This window comes from Oncorhynchus mykiss, chromosome 20 (genome assembly GCF_057628025.1).
Source record: "Oncorhynchus mykiss isolate SJ-2025 chromosome 20, ASM5762802v1, whole genome shotgun sequence".
In the NCBI taxonomy this organism is placed as follows: domain Eukaryota; kingdom Metazoa; phylum Chordata; class Actinopteri; order Salmoniformes; family Salmonidae; genus Oncorhynchus; species Oncorhynchus mykiss.
In genome coordinates, this window is record NC_143041.1 from 16,719,985 (window position 1) to 16,732,696 (window position 12,712).

General features: G+C 41.4%; 1 protein-coding gene across 4 annotated transcripts in view; it reads left to right on the forward strand.

Moving 5' to 3' along the window:
• Window positions 1-12,712, forward strand: part of pcdh15b (protocadherin-related 15b) — a 213,781-nt gene that overhangs the window by 47,264 nt on the left and 153,805 nt on the right. For 2 of the 4 annotated variants that reach the window (XM_036955811.2, XM_090212387.1), the window contains 2 exons: window positions 2,006-2,020; window positions 3,335-3,400. In XM_036955811.2, the coding sequence (XP_036811706.2) occupies window positions 2,006-2,020; window positions 3,335-3,400 (81 nt within the window). The remainder of the gene's footprint in view (window positions 1-2,005; window positions 2,021-3,334; window positions 3,401-12,712) is intronic. The other 2 variants (XM_090212388.1, XM_090212389.1) reach the window with 1 other exon arrangement.

Here is a 12,712-nt window from a genome sequence, read left to right on the forward strand (position 1 = left end):
TGTGGAGAGAGAACACCTGAATGCAGTGTGTCATTGGTCAGGTATTGATCCCAATGGCTATAATAACACCAACCTCAAGTCCAAACTGGTGTTGCTTCAAATAAGGCTGAATCGAGCAAATCAAATACAAGTATATTTCTCACTGTTAGATTTAGGTACACTTATCAGTTCATTGGAGATTGCTTTTTTGGCTGGAGCAGGTTTTAGGGGACTGTTCCTTTTGACTTTTACAGTTTTGGGCATCCGTACAAAGTCGTGGATTTGTTATTGGATGATTGGATAGATAATGTGCTTACTGAATGTCTGCTTATTGAGGCATTTGCTACCCACTATGGCATTTGAGGAGATGTTTTGAAATGTCCGCCTGTTACTCACTACTTAAATATACTTTCTGGTATTAATGAATAGCAATCATATTACAATATGCAATAACATGACGTTGGATAGTGTACACGGTGTGCATCAGGATGTTCGTAGCTGTAGGCCTACACATACAAAATATACATGCCTTTGTGGAAACTGGTATATTGGTTACATTTTCTTTCAAACAGTAGGTGAAATTGGATACTGTGTCTATAGGCGGCGGTTGGCTATTGAACAGTCCCAAACAATTGATCAAAACATTCTTTGTGCCTGTTTGGAATCTGGAAAGTCGATCACAGACATGAGTCCCTCTGTTCTGCGTACTAGTATATAGAAGTAACACCCCTCCATGAATATTTCAACGTCACACTATCTTTTTGTTCTCCCGCAGAGACGGTTGTTGCATTACAGTAGCTGCCGTTGATATGAGGGCCACAGTTGCCAGGGGGTTGTTGGGTTACAGCCTTTCTGATGTCATGTGACTCATTTAACTCATTTATGAAGGCCAGCCACACCGAGGACCTAAAAGCATAAGGACTCTAAACGTATCTCTCATCTGTTGCTGCCCCTTGCTTGTCCATACATCCATTCTCCAGATACGACAAACCGACATAATCGAGCGAACTCAAGTCCCAGACCGTTTTGGAGCTGTCTATATGGGAGCTGGAGCGTTTTGATGTCTTGTCAGTTAACAATGGTTTCCTAGTGTTAACGTACTGGCGCCACTGCTCACCCACTACCGCCGCCGTCTGTGAACGGCTATTGTGTTGGGAAGATGAATAGTTGTATTCTTTAAATTAATAATCCAGCAAGTGCACCCTCCCTGAGGAAACCATTTCCCCCGTGACCACATCCCTTTCTTTCAGGGGGAATTCAACACTGTGTTGACGCGGTGTGATTTATACCGAGCTGTCGGTCTTCTCATAACTAGCCATTCATATTTTGTAAAGGTGTGTGTCTTATACAGGGAGGTTGGGAGTGATGGGGTGAGACTGACACCCCCCCCCCCCCCCCCCGTAACAAATGCAGTCCCATGATGCAATAGATCTCTCCCAGCCTGCCACCCAGGAACGGTGTTCATCAAATTACTCACTGATGCACTTTATTCAGATGCCTCTCCACCACCACAGCCTCGTCCCACTGCTCTGTACTAGACTGTAAATCTACCATAGTGGGTTGTGGGTAATGTTGGCGCATACTGATCTGCGAAGGGGAAGCATTTAAGGGGGGTGAAATGTTTTTGAGGTAATAGCTTAATTAGTCGCCTGGCTGGTGTCAAAGTGGGCTTGATGGTGAGATATTTATGTTTACTTGCTCAAGTCCACCTGCACTTATATCATAAATTGATTTATAGCTGATTCTGTAGCTCTTGGCAAGGAAAGGAAGGACGGTGGAGATTGTGTTTTGAGGTGCAAGTGGTGGATTATAATGTGCTATAATGTACTATAATGTGAACTTTCGCATCTCTGTTTCAAAGTTACAAAGTTTCTGTACTTTTCTTTTGATACTTTTTCTTCCCTCACTTTTACCTATTTTTTTTGTTCTCTTTCAAGTATCTTATGGAACTCTGACTCCCTGCTCGTCTTTTTCTTTCCTTCATTCTATTCTGCTCTCTGGCTGATGACACTGTCTTTGACTCCAGACTGGCAGTATGATGGTAAGACGATGGATCTTTTCCCTGTCTCTCCCTGTGTCTCTCTGTGATCTGACTCTAGCAGTCACTCTCAGGGAAAAAAAAGTGCTCAGTAGAGAACCATATAGGGTTCTTCGGTTACTCCCCATAGGGGAACCCTTTTTGGTGCTAGGTAGAACCCTTTGAAGAGGGTTCTCCCTAGAACCCTTTATGTAGTGTTCTTCATAGAACCCCCTGTATATGGTTCTATCTAGAACACTTTATGAAAGGTTCTTCCTATAGACCCCTCTATGAAGGGTTCTACCAAGAACAATTTTATCATCTAAATGTTCTTCCTAGAACCATCTACAAAGGGTTCTAAAAATACACGTATCTTTGGAGGGTTCTTCCTCAGCCTTATTAGCCTTTCAAGTTAAATTATTTATGACAATACATTACATATATCATAAGGCCTTTGTTTGAGGGCCTAGTTATAACACAGTGGTGTTAAGAAACTCCTGGTTTACAGGCAACATCAAGCCTGCAAGTCACATTATGCTGGCTTGCAAAGTGGTGTTTAATTAATTCCTATTAGAATCTAGCCAGAGTTAGGGTATCCAACACGTGGGATTTTATATCACCCGCAAACGGCACTCAGAATGACTGCCAAGTTAGGGAAGATTGAATACTGAAACTACCTCGATCATGTAAACTGGGACAACCATCTCAGTAATGAGTACAACTACTAACAGATTGGATTAGTTTAGCAAAATCTATGCTATTTATCTTTGTGTAGCATAAAATGTATCAATCAATCAATGTAACATGCCAAAACACAGCTATTAAAACAAACAATTCTGAAAATCCTCCTGAAATAGAGCATGCTAGGAAATATGATATATGGTTATAATGTATGTAGAACCCCTTTTGCCTTCCAAAGAATCATCAAAGAACCCTTTCTTCCAAAAACAGTTCTTAGGATGTTAAAGATTCTAGGTAGAACCCATTGCCTTACAAAGAACCCTTGTCTTCCAAAAAAGGTTCTTCAGATCAAAACGGTTCTTGGTAGAACGCTATCCCTCCACAAAGAACCCTTTTGAAACCCTTTTTTCTAAAAGTGTATTTACCCCCTCCAGCCCTCCGGTAATAGCCTCATACTGCTCATAAAGAAGTCATATGTCATTACCACTGTGCACTTTGCTCATATTCTCCCTCTATTCTCCCCCATGGCAGTACATCTATATAGCTTAGTTCCATTCAATGTTCCGTCCTGTGTGGCTTCTAGTCATAGTACGACTGTAAATTGTAATGGTGCGTAACAGGAGATTACAGGTTAATGTAATTTTTTTTTTTTTTCAGAATGCAAACTCTCCAGGACTGGACCACCTGCCACAATTGTTGCCATAGATGAAGAGAGCCCAAATGGTATGTATTCTTTACATGCAGCATTGTTGAAACAATGCACCAATGTCAGAGGTGGCAGTTAACCTAATGGTTAAGAGCGTTGGGCCAGTAGCCGAAAGGTTGCTGGTTAGAATCCCTGAGCCGACGAAGTGACAAATCTGCCGATGTGCCCTTGAGCAATGCACTTAACCCTAATTGCTCCTGTTAGTCGCTCTGCCTAAGAGCGTCTTCTAAATTATTAAAATGTAACGGAAGCTGGGATCATAAATAATCACAAACCCTGGTTGAGTCGCAGGGAATGAAAAGCTCCTCACACCTCAAAGAGCATTGCCTTTTCCCATGTAATAAAACAGACAAATGGATAGTTCACAAAATTCTTGTTCTGGAGGTTTTTCACCATGTGTGTGTTTACCACTTAAACTCCACATTCTCCACTTCCTAATTGTTTTCCTCAGTTGAGGGCTAAGCCATTACCAGTTTATGGGTGAATTTAAATGTGCCCACCAGGGAGGGAGGCACTAATGAGTGGAGCTGCTGTTTCTGTTCGTTGTTGTGGCCATATTTCTCTCCCTCTTAAAACCTCCCTTGATGGTTACACGCTGGGCCGGTCCCTGGCAGCCACATCACAGATGGTGTTCAGCATGCTGCACAGCCAGGGGCCCCTCGCTGTAATAGATCTCTCTGTTCTCCCTCCTTCTTCCCCTCTTTCCCTTCTTTCTCCAGACTCGGTGTGGTGGCCCGGGCTGGGCTTCGTTGTTACCTGTAATTCCGTTTGAACATTACTGATGCATTTTGACAGGTATAAGCGGAAGTCAGTGGCTGGCTGTTGTTTTAGCTACCAACTGCCTAATGAGCATCAAGGCTTTTCCACACTGCTGCTTCTTGGCAATGGACATCAGCAGTAGAGTTGGGCGGTATCCAGATTTTCGTACCATCATACCGTTTCTATACGATATGGTATAGAAACGGTATGATGGTACGGTATTACCAGAATACGGTATTACCAGAAGTGCAAACAAGGGGCGCTATTTCAACACACAAAATAATTTAGGCAACAGGGATCTTGATCCAGAAGGGGATTGAATGTCTCTGCTGTAACCAAGAAGCTTGATCTTGACATCTAGCCAAGTTAGCAAACCAAATGCATAGCTGGAGCTCTGAGATGCATATCATTTATTACACATTTTCATTTTTTTTTATAGTTATACTTAATTTAAGCAGCTCAACAACAAAAAAAACTATTTTTAACCTGTTAGTGATTCCTTCCCATGCCAATCCCGTTAGCGGGATAGATTTGACAACATCCAGTGAGATTGCAGAGCGCCAAATTCAAACTACAGAAATATCAATATTCAAGATAACCTTTATTTTGATGTACTACACTTATATTTTCAGTTAACTTCTTGTTAATCCAGCTGCAGTGTCAGATTTCAAAAAGGCTTTACAGCGAAAGCAAACCATGAGATTATCTGAGGACAGCGCCCCGCATTGAAACAAATGAAAATCATTTTCAACCAAGCAGGTGGCGACAGAAAAGTCAGAAATAACGATATAATAAATGCCTTACCTTTGAAGATCTTCTTCTGTTGGCACTCCAAAATGTCCCAGAAACATCACAAATGGTCCTTTTGTTTGATAATGTCCTTCTTTATATCCCCAAAATGTCCATTTATTTGGCGCGTTTGATTCAGAAATACACCGGTTCTAACTCGCCCAACATGACTACAAAGTTTCTAATAAGTTACCTGTAAACTTGGTCCAAACATTTCAAACAACGTTCGTAATCCAACCTAAGGTATCCTAAAACGTAAATAATCGTGTATACTGTGTTCAATACCGGATAAAAAACAACGTGAAGCGCATTCCAGTTCACGCACACCAAACAGTAGAATCCATCTGTGACACTCACAAAGAACAGCCATACTTCTTCATTTCTCAAAAGAAAAACATCAACGAATTTCTAAAGACTGTTGACATCTAGTGGAAGCCATAGGAACTGCAACCAGGTTCCTATTAAATAGGGCTTTCAATAGAAAACCAATGGGAAATACTATGACCTCAAAAAAATTTCCCCCTGGATGGTTTGTCCTCGGGGTTTCGCCTGCCAAATCAGTTCTGTTATACTCACAGACATTATTTTAGCAGTTTTAGAAACTTTAGAGTGTTTTCTATCCAATTATATGCATATCCTAGCTTCTGGGCCTGAGTAACAGGCAGTTTACTTTGGGCATGCTGTTCATCCAGACGTGAAAATACTGGCCCCTTCCCTAAGAAGTTTTAAACTGTATTGAAAATCATACCGTTAGTATTCAGAAATACCCCGGTATCATCAGACAGCTCCCCTCACCTTGTCACCAGGACTGTCTACAGCTCCCCAAGGTGGTGGTGCTGGTTAGAGTCAGGGGTTGGAACCCCAAAAAAATTCCAACCGTTCTCGGGAAACGTTCAATCGGGCAGAAACTGAATACCTCAATGCCTGTCTGCCAGCTTGATATAGAAGCCACGGCCACGTGACTCACTGTCTGTTAAAGCAATCCATTTCCTCATGAAGCTGGTTGAGAGAATGCCAAGAGTGTGCAAAGCTGTCATCAATGCAAAAGTTGGCTACTTTGAAGAATCTAAAATATATTTGATTTGTTTAACAATTTTTTGGTTACTACATGATTCCTTATGTGTTATTTCATTGTTTTGATGATGTCACTATTATTCTACAATGTTGAAAACAGTCATAATAAAGCAAAACCCTTGAATGAGTAGGTGTGTCCAAACTTTTGACTGGTACTGTATATAATCTAAACTCAGCAAAAAAAGAAACATCCTCTCACTGTCAACTGTATTTATTTTCAGCAAACGTAACATGTGTAAATATTTGTATGAACATAAGATTCAACAACTGATACATAAACTGAACAAGTTCCACAGACTGTTACGTCCTGACCTTAGTTCCTTTTTTATGTCTCTATTTTAGTTTGGTCAAGGCGTGAGTTGGGGTGGGTATTCTATGTTTTGTATTTCTGGTTTTGGCCGGGTATGGTTCCCAATCAGAGGCAGCTGTCAATCGTTGTCTCTGATTGAGAACCATACTTAGGCAGCCTGTTTTCCCACTGGGTGGTGGTAGTTGTTTTCTGTTTTGTGTTGCTGCACCTTACAGAACTGTTTCGTTTTCATTTCACTCTATTTGTTATTTTGTTTAGTGTTTCTGTTCTAATAAATATAACATGAACACTTACCACCCTGCGCATTGGTCCGATCCATCCTATTCCTCATCAGAAGATGAAGACAATCGTTACACAGACGTGACGAACAGAAATTGAATAATGTGTCCCTGAACAAAGGGTGGTCAAAATCAAAAGTAACAGTCAGTGTCTGGTGTGGCCACCAGCTGCATTAAGTACTGCAGTGCATCTCCTCCTCATGGACTGCAACACATTTTCCAGTTCTTGCTGTGAGATGTTACCCCACTCTTCCACCAAGTCACCTGCAAGTTCCCGGACATTTCTGGGGGGAATGGCCCTAATAAATAAATAAATAAATAAATAAATAAATAAATGTATGTATTTATTTATTTATTTATTTATTTATTTATTTACACAATACCAGTTAAAGGTTTTAGAACACCTACTCATTCAAGGGTTTTTCTTTTATTTTTTACTATTTTCTACATTGTGAAGACATAACTATGAAATAACACATGGAATCATGTAGTTTACAAAAAAGTTTTAAATCAAAATATATTTTCTATTTGAGATTCTTCAAATAGTCATCCTTTGCCTTGATGACTGCTTTGCACACTCTTGGCATTCTCTCAACCAGCTTCATCACCTGGAATGCATTTCAATTAACAGGTGGGCAGCCCAAATAAAGGCTTCATAGAGTTCAAGTAACAGACACATCTCAACATCAGCTGTTCAGAGGATACTGCGTGAAACCGACCTTCGTGGTCGAATTTCTGCAAAGAAACCACTACTACCGTTCTAACCACTAGGCTACCTGCCGCCCCTTGTCTACATGAGATGGAAGGGAGTTCCATTCAATCATGGCTCTATATAATACTGTATGTTTCCTGTCAGAGCTATATGTAAGTTGATTACACAGACAATTTGGATTTTTCAGTACATTCTCACAAAATCAAGAATTGATGCAATCAATCTCTCTTCTACTTTGAGCCAAGAGCGACTGACATGCCTACTGTTGACATTAGTCCTCTGTGTGCATTGACGGGCTAGATGTGCTGCTCTGTTCTGGGCCAGATGCAGCTTTTCTAGGTCCTTTTTTGCAGCACCGGGCAATATTCAAGATTAGATCAAACTAGAGCCTGCAAGACTTGTTTGGTTGACTGTTGTTTTAAAAATGCTGAGTATCTCGTTACCACACACAGCCCTTCCATACCTCTGCTTTTAGTTTTAGATATATTCAGGACTAGTTTATTACTAGCCACCCATTCTAAAACTAACTGCAACTATTTGTTTAGGGTTGCTGTGATTTCACTTGCTGTGGTTGCTGATGGGTATAATGTTGAATCATCAGCGTACATAGACATACAGGCTTTGTTAAAGGCTAGTGGTAGATCATTAGTAAAAATAGAGAACAGTAAATTACCGAGACAGCTTCCTTGCAGAACACCACACTAATGTTTTATATTGGAGAAGCTTCCATGAAAGAGAACCCTCTGTGTTCTGTTGGATAGATTGCTCTCATCCCATGATTATGGTAGAGGATGTAAAGCCATTTCACATAGGTTTATCCAGTAACAGATTATGGTCAATAAGATTTAATTCTGCGTTAAGTAAAACCATACAACTCCCACAATCCTCTTTATTATAAATGTATTTTAGCCAATCATCAGTAATTTGTGTCAGTGCAGTACATGTTGAATGCCCTTCTCTATAAGCATGCTGAAAGTACATTGTTAATTTGTTCACATGGAACAGCACTGTATCAACAACAACAAAAATCCAAAAGTTTGCTGATTGGTTGGCTGTTCGAACCAGTAAAAGGCGCTTTACCATTCTTGGGTAGCGGAATAACTCTATTTTCCCTCCAGGTCTGAGGACAAACACTTTCTCCAGGCACAGATGAAAGATAACAGGAGTGGCAATATAGTCCACTACCATCCTAAGTAGTTTTCCATCTGGTTTCACATTATTGATTGACAACAATAATTTTCTAATTTGACTTGCAGTATCAAAGCCAGGGCTAATTTGTATTCGTAGAGCATGAATTTCATACCATTGTAAAGTATGCATTTAATCGAGCATAATTATTTTTGGGAGAGAGGTTTTGTGCAGGAGTCAGAATGTTTGCATTGAAAAGCTCTTTAGTTCAACTGTATATTTTCCAAGGTCAGAGGATTTAAGGGAATTTGTTCCTCGTGAAACAGTAATTTACCTGTGATTTTCACCCCATACTGCGTGAAAGCGCCTTTAACTCTTCACTTAATGGATGAACCATGCCTCAGCATAAGAAATCACATGTTATGTAGTTTAAGCCATGCCCTATCCGAAGCAATTGCTGTCGAGAATATATTTTAGATTGGCACCAGGATATTTCTTATATAGTATGTTTGTAGTTGTTCACTGATCCACAGTCAATTTATTTATTCAATAACATTGATTTCATGGGCCCCCCTTTTGAATTTCAGAGAGTTTGCTTCCTTGTGCAGGCATAAAGAAACACGTCTAAGCTTTGGAAAAACAGTGACGGACCACAAACCAAGTGCTGTGTATCACACAGATTAACATAGCAATATTATCATTCTCCCCGAAGTTGAATTCAATCATCCTTTTCCAGCTAGAGACAGAGAGGGAGTGTTGCCAAAATCACTGTTCTGTGAGATGAATTTGGAGAATAGACCTTTCTGCAGACACCGTAAAGATTTCACTCTAAAATGAAAGCAAATCAGGTCAGCTGTAAATTTGTGAACCCATTTCCTTAAAACTTCGGCTTGTCTCAGCAAATTCATGAGTTTTTTTCAGGTGTACTTCACTCCGTTCCGACAGCTGGAAAGTCATTTAATAGGAAATGAATAAAGTTATAGCCCTGACAACTTTTTATTATAAAGGGACAATTTTATGTATGATTGCCAAGTCATATAAACCTAAAGTGTCATTTGAAGATATAACCTTAGCAGACTTTGACAATTGTTCTGTATTTCTCTACAAATTCAACTGGGATAAAAACAATAGACACTGTGAAATGGGGTTCGTTGCTAGATGAATTTTGCTCTCCTATGGTCTTTTAATGTCGAGGCACAGTGGCGAGTGTCAGGTGTGGATGATGGAATCTGAGGTGTGGGGCCAGTGAGTGTGATGGAGGTGCACCTGAGGGTCATGCAGTAGTGAGGTATTCCCTCCCTCCCTCCCTCCCTCCCACCCACACACACACACACACACACACTATGGCCTATGAGGCAGGAGAGAGGTGGTTAGCAGATCAGCAACCCTGGGGTCCATTTCAAGGTCCCTTCTTGAGTGTACACCCAATAGCACAGGAGACAAAGGTGACGAGAAGGGGGCGGGGTCAGGTAACGAGAGGGATAGGAATCAACTGTGACATCACGAGGAAGGACAGGGGTCATTGATCTAATAGGACAGTACTGAGTGTGAAGGGGAGCTTCTGAGAGGGACAGAGTCAAAGGAGGCAGGGCATAGGTAGTCTGGTACCAGATCTCGATGCCATTTGTAAAACTCCATGCGATTACATACAGTACACCATGCTAAGGGATAGGTATCAGGCAGAAAAGATGACCAGGACTGGACTATTGAAATGGGGAAGGAGGAGATGGAATGGAGGACAACCAGTCCTGGTTAGCTACTGAACGGGGCACTCTTTTCTCACCTCAAATTGTAATCCATTTTTTACACTTCCTTCTTCTCCTGGTTACTTCCTCACCTCTTAACTCCACTCGTATTTTATTATCCCTATAATGTGGCAACTGTAACATTTTGGAAATATTTTGAAGTTGGTTATGCAATACCAGTTATGCCGTTCCAGTCAGATTCGAGCAATACATATCTTTACAGTAATACATAACATGAAACATTACCCTAAAACCCTTTTGTCCCGATCACCTGCCACTCAGGGAGGATAAGCATCTTTACCCAGGTCTGTACTGTTTATGAGAAGTGCTATCATTCAGTGATTGAGAACCTGTGTTGTTGCTGCCTGTGTCCCCTTTCTTCCCAGACTGCGTTGGGGTTTGCATTAGGACTCTCTGCCAGCCACGGCTCTATTTCATTCTGGAAAGGTAGACCGACAGATTGGCATTGTGCTCACAGTTCTATGAGACCTAGCTAGAGCCTTGGACTATGTTTCTTGATTAGACCAAAGTAGTCCCAGGCTCGTGGAATGGTAGTGGTCAGGTCCTTTAAGGACTGTAGTACTAGCAGTTGCAGCAGAGGGTACAATATTTAGGCCAGTTTATGGGGACCATGTCCAATTGTCCTCAGGTTAGGGGTTTTGAAAGTGAAAAATGTCTTTAGGCTTCATGGTGATGGTAGAAAATATCACAAACGGACATTGCCCCCGGACACACTTGGATCATTACCTCATACATGTACTCTAGCGTGTCTGGTCCCACATCCCACAATGCACCATTTATTTCTAGAAGCAGATGGAGCCTCGGAGATGAAGACGATGTACAAGGCTGTACTGTGTCGGTCACCATTGGTCACGTTGACTCGCTCCCTCCCTAATGTTTTGTGAAGAGCTTATTTAATCTACCAGTACATCCTGCAGGAAATCTAACCCCCCCCCCCCCCCTCACCCCTAATACGCCCATTTGATTTTACTCATGTAATATTAATCTTCAGACTCCTCCGGGCCAGAGTTGCTGACTTGTCAAGTAATGTCGGGGCGAAATAGACTATTTATTATCATTGTCAATGGCCAAAAACATATATTTCCTTGGATTCAATTGAAGGGAAAATATGTGAAGCAAAAGTTCTCCCTCTTTTAAATAAAACATTTGACCTGTATAAAGTATAACCTTGATTTATAATTGTCATACGGTATTAAGCCTATGTATAACACGGTTGATATCTCATCAATGATCCGCAGACGTCATACGCAACATAAAATACATTTACACGCTAAAAACAATGTATTTGTATGTATTTTGCTTTTGCCACGTGCAACAGACTGGGAATCTGCTGTACCGTGTTCTTCTTTTGAGAACTGTTCATCACCACGGTGTATGTAGAAACGAACAACACGTGCACGTTTGTCTTCGCCTTGACGGTATCACAACAAATGCTGATGTGCGTCAAGAGGCAAAACAACGTTTGTGATTTCGGTACGTCGGGGAGTGGGATAACCCTCACAGAAGGAAAATAGATTGCAGGTCATTGGATCAGGTTTGCCGAGTGAAATTGAAAGACTGTGTATGCTGTAGGGGCTTTTTTTTTATGGAGCTGTAGACGGGTTGGTTGTTTAGCAACAACGGGGCAAAACAGATGAGGTTGGCTTAGATTGTTGACAACTTGTAAGCTATACAAGACATGGTATCAACAACATGATAAAACAAGCTGAGATGAGCCACTTGCGATTCCCCACATGGCAGTTTCTTGTCATTCTTGCCAGCAATCTGGCCAACCAGAATCATGACAACAGGCTGCCTTCTGCCCCATGGAGGCGTGCACATCGTTTTCGTGACGTTGTCATCCAACCCGTCTATAGAGAGAGCAGCCGAGCAGATCAGACGTCTAGTACTTGATCAGTTATGACAGTTACGACAAACTAGTTGATCACTCCTATAGGCTTTTCTCTCAAACTGCAAGGCCTTCTATACTGTGTGTGACTAAAACCCCACTGACAATGATAGGCGAATGTAAATGCTTACATTCCATGCCATGGTCTCTGGTATTTATAAGAATAAAATAATATACCTTAGACAGGCACTCTATAGCTCAGATGTAAGGAATTTATTCAATAACCGTCAGGATTTTGTGGTCTCAGTTATTCCATATAAAAAGCTTGAGATTGACGTCGGGTGATGTGCAGTTATTTACATCCCCCAACAATATGCCCAATAGCAGTATGCCTACTAACAAAATATCCCTGCCAATGAGGGTACTCTACTCTGTCTGGGCAATTCCAAAAGAGATAATGGACCAACATCAGTGTCTCTGCTGCCTGTCCTACTGTATATGCTTTCTCTGCATGGGGTGAATGGGAACATTGTGTTAATGTGTAAACCGCCAGCCTGACCCAGCAGCAACCTTCTCCCTGTGTCCTGGAGGCTGGAGCCCAGTATGATCAGACAGAGAGCCAAGCCAAGCTTCCCCCCAATCTACGTCACCAGTCACAGGTGCTCTGCCAGCTTGCAGGACCATG